Source organism: Daphnia pulex, chromosome 7 (assembly GCF_021134715.1).
Source record: "Daphnia pulex isolate KAP4 chromosome 7, ASM2113471v1".
NCBI classification, from domain to species: Eukaryota; Metazoa; Arthropoda; class Branchiopoda; order Diplostraca; family Daphniidae; genus Daphnia; species Daphnia pulex.
The window spans coordinates 9,818,918-9,836,650 of record NC_060023.1 but is presented as its reverse complement, the minus strand read 5'-3'; the positions used below and the strand labels follow the sequence as shown (position 1 = coordinate 9,836,650).

The 17,733-nt window shown below is 43.7% G+C and overlaps 3 protein-coding genes across 5 annotated transcripts; 1 reads left to right on the top strand and 2 right to left on the bottom strand.

The window, feature by feature from the left end:
• Positions 1-397: 397 nt before the first annotated feature.
• LOC124198329 (insulin-like growth factor-binding protein-related protein 1) lies at positions 398-4,734 on the bottom strand. Its single transcript, XM_046594149.1, has 7 exons — positions 3,689-4,734; positions 3,225-3,583; positions 2,250-2,403; positions 2,014-2,160; positions 1,770-1,939; positions 1,408-1,646; positions 398-772 (listed from the first exon to the last, which is right to left on the bottom strand). Exons 2-6 carry the CDS (start codon positions 3,543-3,545, stop codon positions 1,437-1,439), a joined length of 1,002 nt encoding a protein of 333 aa, XP_046450105.1. The 5' UTR covers positions 3,546-3,583; positions 3,689-4,734; the 3' UTR covers positions 398-772; positions 1,408-1,436.
• A 493-nt stretch (positions 4,735-5,227) lies between these two features.
• Positions 5,228-15,943, top strand: LOC124198326 (rhotekin-like). Of its 3 annotated transcripts, none has more exons than XM_046594147.1 (9): positions 5,228-5,359; positions 12,729-12,964; positions 13,484-13,693; positions 13,788-13,973; positions 14,131-14,485; positions 14,618-14,757; positions 14,890-15,011; positions 15,179-15,272; positions 15,386-15,943. In XM_046594147.1, the coding sequence occupies exons 1-9, from the start codon at positions 5,234-5,236 to the stop codon at positions 15,582-15,584; spliced, it is 1,668 nt and encodes a 555-aa protein (XP_046450103.1). In that variant the 5' UTR covers positions 5,228-5,233; the 3' UTR covers positions 15,585-15,943. The 3 variants fall into 3 exon arrangements, with proteins under 3 accessions (XP_046450103.1, XP_046450101.1, XP_046450102.1); XM_046594145.1 differs by lacking the exon at positions 5,228-5,359 and adding an exon at positions 6,897-7,261; XM_046594146.1 differs by lacking the exon at positions 5,228-5,359 and adding an exon at positions 10,555-11,578.
• LOC124198328 (nucleotide exchange factor SIL1-like) lies at positions 15,868-17,727 on the bottom strand. Its single transcript, XM_046594148.1, has 5 exons — positions 17,571-17,727; positions 16,990-17,505; positions 16,792-16,909; positions 16,182-16,703; positions 15,868-16,085 (listed from the first exon to the last, which is right to left on the bottom strand). Exons 1-5 carry the CDS (start codon positions 17,725-17,727, stop codon positions 15,944-15,946), a joined length of 1,455 nt encoding a protein of 484 aa, XP_046450104.1. The 3' UTR covers positions 15,868-15,943.
• Positions 17,728-17,733: the final 6 nt, after the last annotated feature.

Sequence of the window (17,733 nt, the reverse complement as noted above, 5' to 3'; positions counted from 1 at the left end):
TACCCAAGTTGTTCCTCGACTTTGTGTTACGGCAAACTCGTCAGACTCTGTTGGAAAAGGTTTGGCTGTTATTTTGGCGAAATAAAATAATTGCCGTGTTGTTTGATATTGAGTTCGGCATCGTCAAATAACGACGTCGAAAAGTGAAAGGGGCGGGGGGAGAGATCAAACGCTTCATGTTGTATTTTGTGCAATCATATATAAAAAAGTCTGGAGACGATCGCAAGGACCGGTCTGGCGTGCAGCTCCAATCGGCGCAATCAATAATGTCAGCAGTTTTTTTCGCATCGTACATTTTGGATGGCTGGGCAGATTTGGGAAGGACCGGAATAACAAGATTAATCGGGAGAGACGTATATAACAACGTTCAAAATAAAAATCGTATAACTCTGATATATATATTTTCTGTTCTTGTATATTATTTGATTGCATCAACATACCGGCGTTATATAGCAGTGGGGAAAAAAAGAAGAAAATTCAATCATTTGTTATAAATGGGAGAAATTCTTATTTTTGGGGGGTAGTGTATCGATTGGGGGAGATTTCTCCTGAGGAATATAATGAGGGGGAGCCGCTTGGAGAACGAATTTTCAAAGTCACTCAACAAGGGAAAGAAGAAGAAGGAGAAATAAAGCTGTTAATCAATAAGATTATATAGAGTTCAAACATTAAAAAAAAATTTTTTTTTGTGTTAACATTTAATTGCTTCGATCGATGCCACTCTTGTGTGTCCCAGACTGGAAGAATCGCCAACTAGGTTCATATCCTGTCCCTGTTTTATTTTTTAAAAGAAAAAAAAATTGTCAATTCGATTATCAAATGATTCGACATTTCTCCGATCGATTTATAGAAGGTTCCGACTCCCGTTATTCAGACTTGATTAGTTGACTATACGATATATGACTAAAAAGGTGAGGCCCGCGTCTCAAACAATTCAGGTGAAAAAGACAATCACGATGGCATCTAGCGTATAAGAGTGGAATTACAATCTAATCCGACAAAAAATATTTAAAAAAAATAACAACAGCTAGAGAATCTTTTATTACGCATTATTAAACCCAGATGTAGCCTCCCAGTTTCTTCTAGCTCTATAATAATGATGAGCTGTAAGCAGCGGTTGCCGACACGGAATTAATTGGATTATCGATCCAGCGCGGAAGAGACGGAATGCCATCAACAGCATTTCCAATCCTATCAAACTCTCGAAACTTTATAGCGGGCGCTTGAACCTTTTCATGACATTTTTTCCCGGCCGATTGAAAATGGCGTAGGCGGAAAATATAAAATGACGTACAGCCGACTAGACACAGCATGACGTCCTTGTTTATAATAACGTTGCATATGACGGTTCTATTATTAAGTGACGCAATTTTTTCTATAAATAACAAAAAAGTGGAGAGAGTCGACCTTTTGTTATTTGTTGGTTTTGGCTGATTTTATCCTGACGGTTCGTAAACGGGTTGTTTGCGTGGCGCTCGGCTCCTGTTGTTGTTGTTGCTCCTTCTGGGGCCGTTGAATTTGGGTCCGTTTGGATTGTTATGGCTGGCGGTGCTGGTGGTAGATGGCGGCAAAGGAAGAAAAACCGGAACCGGAGTCGTAGGCGTCGGGGGTTTAGTCTGTGACTGTGATGACTTAATTTTCACTCGCTTCATTGGAAAAATAGAAAATTTAATATACTTTTGACATTTCCAGCAGAAATAAAAAAGAAAAAAACTAAATTGAATTATTTTATAATGAGGCTTACGTCATATACATGTTTTTTTGTTTACCTTGGCAACGGTGACGGTGCCTTCGGCACGAACGATGCCCTTCTTACTGACTACGGTACAGCTGAAGATGCCAGCGTCGGTGGAGCGCACCCGAAGGATCTGGATCCAGGAGGAGATCATGTAAGGTTCGGGTCCCCCACGAACTTGTAAAGCGATCATTTGATCGTCCCCTGCCGGAAATAACAACGTCGAAAACTGATCCCGCTTCAAAACCCCAATTATTTTATAACTTTCGAATATTTACCGGGCAATTTCGTTTTCTTTCCGGTGGCGGCTGATTCAAATTCCCAAATCAGGCTAGGAATCGGGTAGCCTCTGGCTTCGCAACTCAGCGCCAAATCGTCGTGAATGTTGGCCGTCACGTTTTCCGGCGCCGACGAAATGACGGGGTCTACCCAACACCAAAAAAACAAAATGAATTGAATTAAAACAACACAAATTTGAACCTTGTTTTCCCCATTCAAGTGGGTTTGGGATTACGAGTTTCGCAGGGCCCCCAATCTCTGACGGCGAGGTCGTCGTCCCCCCGCTGGATGGCCTCTTGGCGCAGTTTGCAAACGGAGGCGTAAGTTCGAAGATCCGTCCCGCAGACCGCCCCCGGTTTCTTGCAATAACACAGCGCTTCGTTAATGTCCTTTTAGTGACCCAGAAAATAAAAAAAGAAATAAATTTTAAAAAATAAATATGTTTCCCAAAGGAAACATATTTCGTAATCCCGACAGCAACAGAAATAAGAGGAGGGATAATGTATAATCAAAGTCAATCAGTGGTCGTCGTCGTTATATTTAACCCTGATGAATTCTTTTTTTATTTTCTAGGAAAACTGGAAATGTTTCATGGCCATTTTTCTTTTCCTTTTGCAATGTACGCAATTGAGACTGGTTAAAAGAATTCGTATAATGACCGCCAGGCAACAAGAGGACACATCAAGGTTGAAATGGCGATTACGTCTACAGATTATTACTGTATTAGTGTAGTCCATCTATCTACTTGTTTGTTTTAACTGGTTCAGACCGGCCTCAGGGACTCAACTGACGCTTGAGATTTAAATGTTTCAATGATACGGAAAACTTCGCCATGGCCACAACAAAATTTAAAATGTCGGACGAGAGACTTGTCACGAACAAAACGAGCGATAACCAAATTAGATTTGAAACAATCGTGAAATTCCTTTTAAACCGCGACGAAAAAAGCTATCAGAACCTTCTATATTTGAATTTGATGTTATTTGACTGCGATGTTGGATAAGAGCGCCCATATCGATCGCTAGGATGAAACAATAAAAAGATCGGGTTTCGATCGTTCAATAAATCAAAACACTCCCGTAAATGGCAAAGTTATAGCGCCAGAATATTGAGAGCCTTTATGAATTTCTTTAAATCAAAATAGCGCTGATGTAACCATTCGATTGCGGGTGGTTGGAATGAATACGAAATTGAATTAAAAAATACGGACCAAGTCTTCCATATCGTTGCGCAACAGGCAGGCCATATTGTCGCCGCAGAATCCGTAGCGATCCTTGTACTGCAAGGGCAGAGTGTAGTTGTCGCACTTTTCGCCTTCGATGCGTCCGCAGACGTTGCAGCATCCACAGCGATCCAGGACCAGGCCGGCCCGGCAATCGGAGGCTGGCGAACATTCCTCTTTGCGGCAAATGCCGCACTCGCCCATGGCTTCGTCGTCAAGGTCCGTTTCATCAACCGTTTCGTCAGCCTTCACTTCGCTCACCGCAATGACCAGCAAGGCCAGCGAATAAATAATGGTGAATTTCCACATGACGGATGTTAGACGTTGATGATGATCTCCTCCACGCCCTTGGTTACAAAATGACGGGATCAAAATTTAAAATAAAAACAAACAAACGACTGGCATCTCGAAATGACAGGTATCAAGAACATTTGAATTTAAGCGAAACTTACGGATGATGGAAAGTTGGGAGCAGGAAAACTAGTAATCAACTGCGGTAGCTACAAGTTCTCAGCTTCTCGCACGCCTTATTACTTCCAGCCGACTGTCGGTCCCGAAAATCTCAAGTGCAGTTTGATGGTCGATGCTAAAAAACCACAGACATTTTTCGCTGTCTGGAATCTTCTTCTTCTTTTTTCATTTTCACATTTTCATCCCCCCCGCTCTTTCACGTCTGTTGATCTTTTGCTCGGCTGAATCTTTCATTCGTTTAACAGATTGGATATTCCCTTGACCGTGTTGCACACAGCACGCTGCATGGGGGGATATCCGCCAGCAGTCGCACGTCCCACGCCGTCCGCAAACCGCGCGTTCCAATAAGGAATTCTGTCCTCTGGAACTGACAAGTCTCTGAGATGATATCACGAGCCAATGAACTTTTGCCGCCCGATCGTGTGAAATCTCAGCAAAACTTTTCTAACTGTAAAATCCCGCTCCCGCTGATAACGAATTTTCTAGAATTATTAGGCGAATAATTCGACTGGGACATTTTTCTCACTACATTTCTGGGTGTGTATTTATTTCTGGATTTAAGTTTGGGTGTGTGTGTACAGTTTATTTACACACACACAGTCGAAGCGGATACACCGGGAACGCCTATTTTTGCGATGCGCCAACCGTCTAATCTCGTGATCGACTTTTGGCGTGATTTGTTTGATGTAGTTATTTTGTTGATTTCAAATTGCACTGCTGTCTGCTGTGTGTGTGACTGTGTGTGTTTGAGCGATTAATGTAAACAAATTTTTCGAGGACGTTGCGTCCTTAAGTAAGTGGCAATGTGAATGGCATTGAGAATAATGTGTCGGAAAGTTCTCGATTTTTATTTCTTTTTTACTTTTGTTTTGTTGCGCCTTGCGCGTTTTGTCCATTTAAATGTGTTGTGCAATATGACCCCTAGGTGGCGCTAGCGTATGGAGAAATCGGGGAAATTGAAGATTTAAAGAATTTCATTCACGTTTTTAATAATTTCGTTATCTCGGGAAATTGGGAAATCCCGAAGAAATTCGATCTGAATAGTTGTCTGATTATTCTCGAAAAAATGCTGAAGGAGTGCAAATTGCCTCACGAAGGCGATAAAAATTTATTTTATTGATCGTTTCGAATGTGCTGTAAAAATTCTGGAAGACGGCACTTGACAGCACTAAAAATATTTATCGTCACACTCCATAGCAAGACAAAAGCGAGGTATATTCGTAAACGAACACAAGGAATTGTGCGTTGTGCGTATATAATGAGGCAAAAGGCAATGGCAATGGGGGAAATTTTATGTGTCCATGTCCAATTCTCTAGTCCAATTAGGTGGGAGACCTTCATGCGGTTACACACGTATTTGGATAAGATTTGGCAACCATGCTCTTTCTCACTTTGAATACCCGACTCGGGAATGTCATGGAATCTTTTTGAAAATAACCGTTTTTTTTGTCCCCCTCACCAACCACAGATCAGGTGTGCTGCCTTGACCATCTCTATTTGTTTGTCTTAAATATTTTCTTCCCGAAATGGGGCCGCGAAAGCAGAGCAAAGCCGAAACTGTCGAACACCAGAGCCCCATCTATTTGAAACATGTGTCCAACTTCAAGGCTTCTCTTAGGCGTCGTGATTCTGCACGCTTCCTCAGAACCAAGGTAAATATCAAACGTTTTACTGGTCTGCTCCATATGTATTTACATGCATGTGGAGCTGGCATGCCAATGACTGTGTGCAGAAGTGCACACAGGAAAACGATAAAACCCTTTGTGGTCTTTGTGGTTTCTTGCGTCATTTAAAGGAAGTCTGGGACCTTTTACTTTTTTCCATTCCAAATTCTCTGAGGGAAACACAGTAGACCACATTACTTTTGATTTAATGTAGCACTTTGTCGACCTCACTTATCAAACATGGGAAGCCTTGCCGTTGGCCCAGAATAAGAAACACAGTCACCAAATCTTATCTCAGGTTTTATATCTGGCCACTTCGAGTTCCCCCCGGCCAATGAGTCCCTTTCAGACAAGTTCATGTCAAGTGCTCAGATGACGATAACTGTTTAGATAAGTCACCTCACCCGAAATGTGATGCTTGTTTATCAGCTTACCCAAAGTTATCCAGTGCAGACCGGCTTTAATCTTTTCTTGAAATTGTGGGAATCATTGCCAGGGCACATGCACTTTTGTGTGCTGTTGATTACGGTACCAGTCAGGCTTATTGAATCATTTTGACAACTACTGAGCCATGTAATAACCGTCCTCAGCTTGTCAAACCAGCCAGCAAAATGGGGACTCCAACCTGGCCCATGCAAATACCCCGTCTCTATTTTTAACTACTGATGGGGTCGTTTACCGGACTGTCTTTTCTTTTCTTTTTTCGTTCTCGGGAGTCGAAGAACCTGTTCACACAATCGTAATCTGATCGTTGGCCTGTCGTGAGGCACGCAACCAAACAAAATGTTTCAATTCTAAATATATACGTCTTGGACGCGCATTTTCCCCTGGCGCTGCCACAGGTCTGGCGTTAGTAGTAGTAGTAAACGAACGAGCGCTCGACAGACAGACACACCACCACATTATTTGGGAAAACCTTTCGACCGACAAAACTCTCCTTTATCAGCAGTCAGCTCGTCGTCCCCAACACTCCCGATTTTCTCTTTTGTTTCCTTCTCTCTCCCCTTTGATTTTTATTTATTTCTTTTGTTTTAACCGCCCGGTTCGGACAACCATGTTGACAGGGCCCGATAGCGTTCATGGCCTGTCGCGGTTACACAACCACACAGAGAAAAAGGGAGGATGCACTCACTCCCCTCGAAAAAAAGGAAAGAAAACAGTTTAAACTTTTAAAACGATAACTGTTTTTCTTTGTCGCTTTTGCTCTTTTTTCAAACGAAAAAGAAAAAAAAAAGTTAAAAGTGAAATGAATAAACACCAACGGACATAATCATAGAGAGAAAAAAAGGCTGAAAATGTCCGTCTAAACTCCGTTTTTTTTTTTTTTTTTTCGAGGCCCCTCAACTCTCCCTTTTTAATTTGAACGCCAAGAAGCCACTCGAGCGAGTATCGTATTCAGAACGGTTTCGGAAGACTAGCTCCTCTGCCAATGTTTCTTGGTTGTTGCTCTTGGGTTTCCGGCCCTTGTGACCGTCTTCTTTCTTCTTCTACTTTATGTTCCAGTGTAGGGGGTTAGCCTCAGTCGTGTTGCGTCCATCGCGATAGCCAGAGATGCTACTCAATTCGGGGCCTTCTTCTTTTTCGTCCTCGACGGACATTGGCGGCCAAGTGGTTCTCTATCAGTTCGATTCCAATTCCGAAGCCCAGCAACTCTACTGGGCCGGCAGGTTGCGCGTTTCCATCGATTTGCTGCTGATGAAAAATCATCAAAGTCAACTGGATTTGGTTCGGCCGCCATATCAGTCGCTCCACCATCGCAGTAGGTCCCTGTTTAACATCTTGCAAGATGACCGGCCACCAACAATCCAAGTTGCCTCCAAGGAGGAGCATCGCTTCTTTGCCGTGAACCCCAAACGACCGAATAGACGACCGCCCCAACTTGTAACTAAGGTAGGCAATAAAAACTAAAAAGCGAAAGGGCCGAGATGCCCAGCTGAGAGAGAGCCCAGCCCTCCCAGAAAACAACAACAACAGAATCCTTGTAGAGCTTACACACAGCGCGGTGCAATTTCCATCGTATACAAGAGGCTATAGGGACGACATGGGTGCGTTGTTCGTTCCGCTTGAATTAGAAAATGTCTGCGTGTTGTTATGTGTAAAGGCTATCTCTCTGTGTGTGTGTTGTATAACGAAGCGCGTTTATCATGTCCCAGCTGATGATACAGGGCCACACACGCCAATGTGAGTAGACGCCCCTGGTTTCGGGGCGGTCCAAAAAACAAAACAGCAGATGGATTTTCCCCTTTTTCATCTTTTTTTTTTTTTTTAATGTATCGACCTCCTTCCAATAACCCCGTCCAACATCTGTGCGTGGCGTTCACTCTATCCTTGTTTTAGTTTAGTTTTTTTTAACTTTTTGACTTTATGATTTCTGGACAGCTGCCAAAAGTGTCGAACCCGTTCGGGGGTTCAGGGTTCTACACTCTCTACACACAGGGAAGAGACGACAATCGACCATCCGATCGCAGCGTAGCTGAGAGAGAAATTGACTACACATCTGTGTGTGTTGGCGGAGGAAAATGCCGTTCGGGGCCTCCTCCTGACCAGCACCGACTCTGCTGTGTACACTGTGCGCCGGACGAGTGATTTATGAATAGCGAAGGGGGGAAATTTTTTGTGTCCGCTTGACTTGCTGCGAGAGAATAGCGGAGAAAACTGTGGGTGTCTCTTTTCTTTCTGAGGTTTTTTTTCTTTCTTGACTTCACGTTTCTCTTAACGAGAATATCACTAGATACGCCTATATAGCGATTTGCATATTCAAATGAGAAAACGAAGATGGTCCCTCTCTCTCTCTCTTTCTCCCGAGAAAACTGTCTGAATTTCACTTAGGCCGTATATGTCCCTATCTAGACACAGCACGGTGAGAGGAGAATGAAAGAAGAGAGATGGGAGAAAAGAGATTATGGATGCGACAAATATTGAAATTCTGGCCGCGGGATGTCCTCGGCCGTTTCCATTTTCCCTATTTGATTTTCTTCTTCTTCTCTGGTGGGTAGGGCTCTCTTCTAGGCGTTAGGCGTACTCACAAAACATCTGGATAGAATCTTCTGCTGGGCTGGTGGACGTGCTAACGCGCCGGGGGGAAAGTTAAGAAACAAAACACACAGAGAGAGTCCACAAGTGTGTGAAGTGTTGGGGGTATACAGTGGGTGTAGTAGAGAGAGGGGGGGGGGGTTTCCTGTTTCATGTGTTAAGATCCTGACTATCCGCACACGATCGATGATGTGCTAGTACTTACAGAAGGAAGCAACCAAGGGTCTTGGAACATTTTAAACCCATAATGACTTTCTTCTTCTTCTTCTTTTGGGATTCCACTTTTTTTTCTTCTTCTTCTTCTATGAATAACTTGGACAAAAGGAGGGAATCAAATAAATTGAAGAATTTTGAAGACTTTGTTGAGATTAAAGGAATAAGACGGGAGAAGAAGAAAAAATGTATTTAACGAGGGTCTCTTCTTAGCTGTATGCCAAGATACCAGGAATACCTCTTTTGCTTTTTCTTCCTTCCGAGTCGACACACAGAATCTTTACAATACGTAACGCCCGTGTGTGTGTGTGTGTCGATTTAAAGTTTTATTTTTTCTCACGGAATTAGGACTTTTGAGAGAGACTGAACTTGGAAAAACATGCGAGAAGCACAGCCGAGAGCAAAAGAGAGAGAGACCACCAACGGCGGTAGTGTGTCAATTTTTATTTTTAGTATCAACCCGAGTTATTTTTACTAGAGTATAGACACACGCAACTAACCCTGGCCAAAATGGAATAGAAAGTCTGAGACTGAAGATATTTTTTCCCAGATTAAGACTTTTCGGGGGGGAAATAATAAAGAAATAAAAAGAGATTCTGGTGTTAACGTCATCAAAAACTTTTTTTGTTTGGGGGATTTCTTCATGCATACTTTACTGACCACTCATTGTTATTCTTCTTGGGCCAGCTGTTTCCCCGTTTCTTATATTTGTTTTTAATCAACCGGAAATGAGTCAACTGACTTTCGGTCGTTATAGACACATGATGTTGATCTCTCGTGACGCAACTTGTTTTTTTTTTGTCAATGGCTCATTTGACCACCGGATCTTGATAAAGGTTAAAAGAAAAAAAGAGACGGGAGGAAAAACAATGGATATAAAAAAAGGTGGATAAAAGAGATTGATGATCTTTGTCGTTTCAATTATAGCACAAAAATGGAAATAACTTGTTTCTTCTTCTTTTCTTGGGGAGGTTGTGCTGTTAAGGAAAAACTTTTTTGTGTTTGACTGGGAAGTAGGAGGAGGAGGAGGAAAGCTTTCAGTCTTGACTTTTGCTCAAAGATATCGTGAGAGTGTGTGTGTGTGCCGACTGCCGGGAGATAGGACCCCAATGGTTATAGAAGAAGCCACTGGAAAGAAGAAAAAAGAATAGAATAAAACACAACTGGCATCTTCGTCACCCTGGCGGCACCGGCGGCGGCTGTTACGTTTTTCCAACTGCTCTTTTGGCTGCTGCGTGTTGTTGTTGTTGTTGTTTGCTGCCGCTTCCAAGTTGTTCGGGATTCAGGGCGAAAAAAAAGAAGGGTCTCGGTGGCTGTTTTATTCTCTCGCGTGCGTCGCCTTCGTATATTATCATTTATATTTATACTCTTGCTCACAAAACATGCTGCGTCAAAATCTAGACGGCATCAGCCAAGAGAGAAAATGCCGAAAGGAGAGTTAAAAAACAAATTCAGAAGAAATACGATTTAAACAGTTGACTATTTAATTTACGATTCTCCCCCCGTGACGCTCTCATCTGCCATGAGATTATCATTTTCTAGCGCCCCCCTTTTCTAAAAAATAAAAATAAAATTTGGTTAAAAACTCTCTAAACCCAATGTTGATTTAGTTGGTTCACGACTCCCTCCCTCCGTATTTCACGAACGAAAGTGAACGGCTGACAGGGAGGGTAGAAGGAAGGATGAAAAGGGCCCCAAGGGAAATATAGTGTGGTTAAAGAGACCTTCTTTACACTCCTCCCTCCCAACGACGTCGCCGCCGCCAGCCATTCAGCCCCGAAAAAATAGATATAAAATAAAAAATACCTTTTTTTTTCTTCTTCCCTTGTTATTTCGTAACTTACCAGTTTCCCCCCACTACTAGGTATTCGACGTATGTAACGTGATGGTAAGGAAAAAAAGGTATATATACCCCCACCACCTATCCACCTCACGTTTCTACGCTGCTCCGCTCCGAGTCCACTGCTGCCACCGTGCCAGCTGCCAGAACTCTGCGATTACGTCTTCTCTTAAATCGTCGGCCGTCACGACCGCGGCACGTTAATTGGCTTCTTTCTTTCTGTTCCTCTCTAACTCTCTTCTCTCGGTCCTTTTTCACGCGCAGACAGACAAACAGACAGTTTTCTATTTCCTGAAATCGCTTGGTGCCGCAGTCTCAGAGAAATCGAAAAAAGAAAACATTTCACAAAAAAAGTGGAAGAAGGAAGAAGAATCGAAAAAATCAAAGCATCTGGAATTGAAACGTAGGGGAAACCGGTTTTTGAGTTTTCTTCCCTCTTTAACTGGCCAGCAGTGCGTGACTCGAGTCGTCGGAAGAAGAAGTAGAATTGTTGTTGTGTGCTTATAGCATAAAGGCAAGAAGAAGAAGAAGAAATAACACACTCTGTTGTTGTTGGTGGTGGTGCTCCTCCTGTGTGTGTACAGTTTGTGTTGGTTCTTATCCTCCTAGCCTGTGGGTTGTTCGGGTTCGGTTCGGTTCAGTTCTCTCTCTCTACGCCGTCCGTGAACGACGGGGGTAGCCTCTTTCCAATTCTTTTGGCAGTGCTCGACGAGCCCGTGTCGAAGATGGACGTGCTCGCGGCTGCCAACTCTCTTGCCGCCAAGTCACTCAGTGGTAGACGACTCCAAGTCGTGTTGATTTTGTGATTCGCTGTGCCGTGCCTATTTCAATTCTTGTCAAAACAAAACGGATAACGCAATAGCAAAAGATTTCATTTGAGAAAAGTAAAACAAACGGAAAAAATTTGTACAAAACAAAACACAAAAATGGCTAGTGCCAGAAAGTCAAGTCGTCGGAGTTTGCCAATGCTGTTCATGTCGAACCAGCAGGTTCAGCGCAGCAATAACCTGGCTAACCACCACCACCATCAGTCCATCATCCCTGAATCGTCATCTCCTTTCGGTTCGCTAACGCACGACCTAGATTTGTACTACATTCGACAAATCGCCAGTCATATGAAGGTTAGCTCATAATTTTGGTGAAATGGGAAAACATTTTCTTTCTTTTTTTTTATTTTGCCAGTCTGGAATTTCCCAGCTCCGTTTCCTTAAACGGATTCTGTGCATAATGTGTATGCATGTGTGCCACACTACCGTGCCATTTGAGGTTGTGTGGGGGGTTCTCTTTCTCTCTCTCCCGAAATTTTTACGTGAGAGAGAAAAAGACCGACCCGCTGCAGGCGAACTGTGTTTTTTTTTCTCATTTTTTTCCCTCCGCTGGTTTATGTGTGTAAAAGAATGACTTTGAGAAACGAGTTACAAACTTGTGTGTGTGTGTGTGCAAAGGTGGCCTTTGACGAGAAAAATGTGAACGAGAAGACCGTGATCGTGAGCCGAATTTTCGAGTTAATTCGACCTCGCCTTTTTTCTCCCGAATAAAACAAAAATGCGACCATTTTCATGACGGTCACCATCAGTCCCGAGTTGACGTGACAGGTGTGCAGAATGAACTCAAACTACTCTATACACGGCGAGATGGACTGTAGAATGATTGGTTTTGAAGGGCAAATGCTCGGTGCGTTTGTCCTAGCGCATACGACTTCTTTTTTTGTTTTTGTTTGATAGCAGAAACGAGTCGGTAGAAAAAAGCTTATCTGGTTTTTTAAATTTAATTTGAATTCCTTTTTTTTTTTCCTTTTTTCACTTGACTGACTTTGGGAGTGGCTCGACTCGTTCGCACCACTACCAGCCACTAGAGACTTGTCAGTTTGAACTTTTGATACCGTAAAGGTATAAAAACCTGTCACGTCATCTTCCCATCATTTGGGCGCCGTCTTCCTACTACTAAAACCACCATCCCCCCCCCCACACACACACACTTCACCCGCCTCCTTTTCGTTCCTGTTTTTCTTTCCACTTCCCACGCGTTTAGACTAAAAACCAAAAAGAATTCCGCCATTCATTTGGTTGTCGTCCATTCTTATCCAAAAGCTTAAAAACTAACAATAATCAGAACAACTCTAGAAATTAGCGCAGAACCCGATTCAATTGTTTTCTAGTTTGTTTTGTATTCCGTTCACTGGCGGGAGGGGGGGGGGGGGGGTTCTGGGAGGAGCTGTGAAAATGATTGGAATGATGATGATGATGATGTTGTTGTTTCTCTTTAACGCAGGAATACGATCTGGAGCAGAAGATTGATGTTGAAATTCGCATTCGCGAAGGAACGACAAAGCTGCTGGCCGCTTGCCAACATCCCAGTCAAGCCCTGGAAGCGGCCAAGACGTTGCACACTTCCAACGAGCGCATGAATGTCTACATGACGGAACTGCAGTCTCGAAAACGCGATTTGTTGCAGTCCAGGCCGCCGCCAGCGTCGATTGTCACGGCAACGTCGTCATCCCGCTCGAGGTATGTGTGACATTTCTAATCATTGCTGGGCTCTTCTCCCAGTCTCTCTCCCACTACTGGGCCGGCGAAAAATAAGGACGTAGCCAATTAGGTGACGAGGGGAGTTGTGCGGGTGTGGTGGAGCCGAGAAATTGTGCCCAATTGTTAGATATCTTTTTAGTGTTGCAGTTTGCAGAGCCTGGTCGATTTTTCGTTTTTATTCTTTTATTATTTCGTTTTAATACAACAGCCAAAAGAAGAGATAAATAAACTTTCAAAGTGGGTGGTGTATATAGCGGCAATTTGAACTTTTGTTTCGAGCGAACTAAAAATAACGGACCCTCCCCCCGCCAACTCGCAACACATTTTCTCTTTCGCCTGTCATTCGTGTGTAGATTTCGCGTGTATTAATAGCCGCGCGTGACGTCACAGACGGCAGAAAATGTTGTCAGCCGGAAGAAAGAAAACAAAACATCTATTTTGATAAAAACATTTTTTATTTCATTTTCTTTTTGATGGATATGGATTGTGTTTGTGTAGGAAATCGGCTTGCCCGGCTCGACTGGGTTTGACGGATTTACGCTTCCCGCTCATGTGGAAAGACACGGATCACTTCAAGAATCGCGGCGACTATCGACGCTTTGCCGTTTTCTGCCTGGCCAAAGTCGGCACTGAAGTGATGGACACGTCGCTCATCACGCCCGTCGACCGCTCCGCAACTGACATCACCTTTCCAGACGCCCTCGTCTTGTGAGTTTTTAATGAAATTTCCATTTATTTATTTTTTTGCCTGTGCGGAATTGATTTGAATATTTTGTTAACGTTGGTGTGTTGATTCAAACAGCACGTCTGCCCAGCCGGACTTCAAAATGAAGTTGGAAGTGTATTCGTGCATGCTGCAGGATGATTTGTCTATTGCGTCAACACCCCGCAAGCTGCAAAAGTCGCTGCACTCGTCCATTTCCCGGACGCTCGGCCGCAAATTATCTGCCACGCTGAAAGATCCTCACGGGCTCAAAAACGACGCCATGTAAATATTTGGTTATCAATTAATGTTGTTTTTTGTTTTTCTGTTGGTTCACTTCCTTCCTCTTCTCTTGATTTTGTTTTCTTCTCGTCTGGATTCATTGCGGTCGGTTTGACGTTGATTGAGGCTAACGCTTTCTCATTTCTTTCGAAATCTCTAGTGGGCCGAAATTCGATCTGGTGGCGACTGTAACGCTGGGCCTGGAAGAGGTCCACGATTCCGTCAAGTCTCACGATCTGGTGCTTGAGAATTTGGAGAATCCCTGTCACCAGTTGCCTCTGTTTGATCATTTCTGCTGCCGGCTTGCCGCTGAACCGGAGTGCCTGTCTCTGGAGCAGACGGCCAGTGTCACGCTCAAGTCTCCACCCAGCACCAATCAAAGCGGCAAGTCGAGCAAATCGGATCCGCCGCCCGTGTGGGCCGCTCTGGGCGGATTCAACTTGGCTCTCTGGAAGAAGAAAGAGCACCGACAAGACAAGAATCGTAGCCCTCTTCTCTCCGTCTCGCTTGGCCAAGTAATAATCAGCTTATATACTGCATGTGCGTCTGTTTGCTCCTGCCGCCACGTGCTGCCTACACTCCTCTCCCTCTCTTCCTTACTTACCGCTTCCGGAAACACATGTTTTCAATTTCTCTTTGACAATCAGGGCGCGACCATGGCCGAGGAGCGCGGCGAGGTTGTCCTCACCGCCATGGATGACGACGACGAGGAAAAGCGAGTCGAGTTCCGGTGCTCCGACGCTCATTTCATTTCGGCCCTGAGTCAGCGCATCGTTGACGCCAGCGCGTAAGCAATGATTTAACTGAATCATGAATCATGATTAGTTCTCTTTTCAGCTGGCCGCCGTTGGCTGGCGATTGTCTTGTGTTGGTGTTGTTGAGATAAACTAATCGGATTATTCGTTTGACTGGATTCCAGATGGGGCCCGAAAGTATCTCGCAGTCAAATGGTTATTCATTCGCCTCAGCCGACCAACGGTTCTCCAAACAGCCGGTGGGCTCCTCGAACCGGTTCGCTCTACGAAGATATTCCACTTTTCGGTACGTTCGACATCTGCGTTTCTTCTTCTTCTACTTCTTCTTCTTTGAGATCAATTATTTCGTGTGTCCTCCTCTTGTTGTTGTATTGTGTTGTTCATGGCTCGTCGTCTTCTCGTTCACGGTTCAATTGACTTAACCGGCATTACTTGTTTTTCGGCTTTTGACAGAAGAGCCACAAAAGTCATACAGCAGGAGACCGACCGTGCACGAGGTCTTTAGTTTATCTCACAACCGATCGACGGCTGGCGGAATCGTGGACGGGTACGGTATTTTTTTCTTTTTTGTTTTTTCCGGTGGTAAAAGTCGAACGTTCCGTTCTCTTTTTCTGGTTTCCCCTCTTGAATTGAATTGATTTTAATTGCTCGTGACTTCAGGCTGGATAACGGCTATAAAAGCAGCTCGAGGCTACCAAGTCAAACGGCCATGCACCCGCCACCGTCGCCACCGTCGCCTCCCAACACCCGGTCCAGGTCGTCTAGCACTTCAACGTCGTCGGGATCGTTGCCCAGCTGGGGCTCCATGAGGGGTTTGCCCAACTTTTTCCGTTTCACTCGCACAAGCATTCGCAAATGACGACAGCAGAGCCGCCAGCCGCCACTTTATTAATCAGGGGCCTTGTGTGAGTGTACAGTGACAGATGATAGACATAGAGAAACATTTTATCATGTTCCCAGTTTTTTCCCTCCCCTCATCTTTCCCCTACCGACTCGTTACGAAAAATTTAATTTTACAGAGCGTGCCTGTTTTTTTTTTCTTGTGTGTGAGTGAGTGTGCATGTATAAAATGGACGACGAGATGAAAAAAACAAATTGCATTTTTAGAGGAAACAAATTCACACACGAATCGAGGAGTCGTGTTTACGTAAAAAGGAAAAACAAGTCTGCCTTTATTACAATTTAATTTAGAAACAAAAATACAACAATTGAAATCTTTTAAAGTTCATCTCTCTCCAGCTCGAGTTCCGACCAAAGCTTCTGACACATGTCGTGAATTTTGCTGTAATACAAATCGATCGAGTCTTGGTCCGCCTTGGAACTCACGTCGGCCTCTTCCAGACTTTTCAACTTGTGGTACCTGGTAATTAAACAACAAGAAAAAAAGAGAAATCTGGACGTTAACTTTTCTTCTCACAACTAGAAATTGTTAATAAAACTTGGGAGCGATTCCCACCTTTCCCCCAAGGTTTGTATTTGACTGCGGAAAGATTGAAATTCCGTCTTGCATGATCGCGTTAGAATCAGCATCGCTTGAAGGACCTTTTCGACCACGTCGTGTTCTTCTCTGAATGGACGGCCTTGGACGGAGCTCATATCTTCGCGGCGAGTTTGCTTGTCATCTTCTTTGCGAATGCTCTTCAAAAGTCGAGGTAAAAGACGACAAAAGCTCTGCTCGACTAGCACTTTCTCGACGCCGGCAGCTTCGTATTGACGCAGTTTTTCGACCAGCATGTCCTTCTCGGCATCGCTGCTGGTACTTTCACTCGACTCGTCCGTCTGGTGGTCTCGTAAACGCTGGGCTGCCATGTCCTTCTCCAAAATGATGTCTCCCAGCAGTGTAACGATTTTCAGTTGCAGTTTGATCAGGTCGGCCGAATCCGTGAGAAAGATATCGGCGAAGGCTGTCATTCCTCCATGCTGAACGAGAGCTTTTTGGGCCAACGGGAAATTACGAACAATACTGGAAATCGCGTACCTGAAATTATTGTTCGAAAATATTTCTTTTTAGGTCACCATTTTGGTTTTGATGACTAAATTCGAACAAAAACTAATGGGTCTCTTACAATGCTCGATTGCGAACTTCGGGATTCAGATCTAAAGAAACGAGTCGGATCAAATGAGGCAGCGAACCAATTTCGATTGCAGCAATTTGTGCTTTTGGATTGCTTTGGCAAGCAGAACCTGAGAAAATAAAATCAGAGTTAGAAGAGGTTTCTCTTTTGGCATAAAGGTATACTCTGATTTAATTGCATTGTTTTTACCTAGCAGGAATGCTGCAGAACTCCTTAGGTCTTTGCTGGTTGAATTTAATGCAGGGAGTACAACATCTTTGAAACCACCCATTTTCACAAAATCCTGTGCATTGTCATACTGGTGGACATAAAATTCCAGATCATTCAGAATGTACTGACGCTCTGAATCATCTTCAAGGCTTTTGTACTTGGCAACAAGTTCTTTCACGATTTCATATTCTGTTTTGATGCTTTGCTCAACTTGTTTCATCTCTTCTTTAATCTGATCGTAAGTACGAAAACTTCTTCCAGTCTTCTCCTCACTCGTATCTTTAGCATCATTCTTGATCTTCTTTAATGCTTCCTTTATTTCCGAATGATTAAGCTCAGCTTTGACTTCTTCTCCATCTTCAACAGCACCTGTGCTGATTAAAGCTGATGATGTCTTTGCAGTTGTTTCATCATTTTCTTCTTCTAGCAATTTGGCTTCCTTCAGCCCAGTTTGCATATCAATTCTGACATGCAAGCCTCGAGGTATTCCCTGACCTTGGTTTAAGAAAGAAAAAATTTACATGCAATCATAATTTCAACGTTGCGAAACTAAATATTACCTTCGGGGATAACTTGCCATTCGTTTGTTGGGATAAATTTGTTTTCTTCTGATTTTGCATTGACCTCAGACATTATTGGCGGTACCGCATCCTCGCCGGCATTAAGTTTTGCACAAAAGCAGGAAATGAAAATACAAATGGCAAAGAATTTGTCCATTATTCA

Bases quoted from the DNA above. Each gene is read 5' to 3' on its own strand.
- LOC124198329 (XM_046594149.1), bottom strand. From the start codon at position 3,545: ATGTGGAAATTCACCATTATTTATTCGCTGGCCTTGCTGGTCATTGCG. The intron at 2,404-3,224 runs GTCCGTATTTTT...GGTCACTAAAAG, and splicing joins GCAACGATATGGAAGACTTG to GACATTAACGAAGCGCTGTG. The intron at 1,647-1,769 runs GTAAACAAAAAA...TTTCCAATGAAG, and splicing joins GCACCGTCACCGTTGCCAAG to CGAGTGAAAATTAAGTCATC.
- LOC124198326 (XM_046594145.1), top strand. From the start codon at position 6,923: ATGCTACTCAATTCGGGGCCTTCTTCTTTTTCGTCCTCGACGGACATT. The intron at 12,965-13,483 runs GTATGTGTGACA...GTGTTTGTGTAG, and splicing joins ACGTCGTCATCCCGCTCGAG to GAAATCGGCTTGCCCGGCTC. The intron at 14,486-14,617 runs GTAATAATCAGC...TTTGACAATCAG, and splicing joins TCTCCGTCTCGCTTGGCCAA to GGCGCGACCATGGCCGAGGA.
- LOC124198328 (XM_046594148.1), bottom strand. From the start codon at position 17,727: ATGGACAAATTCTTTGCCATTTGTATTTTCATTTCCTGCTTTTGTGCA. The intron at 16,704-16,791 runs GTAAGAGACCCA...CAATAATTTCAG, and splicing joins GAAGTTCGCAATCGAGCATT to GTACGCGATTTCCAGTATTG. The intron at 16,086-16,181 runs GTGGGAATCGCT...TTTAATTACCAG, and splicing joins ATACAAACCTTGGGGGAAAG to GTACCACAAGTTGAAAAGTC.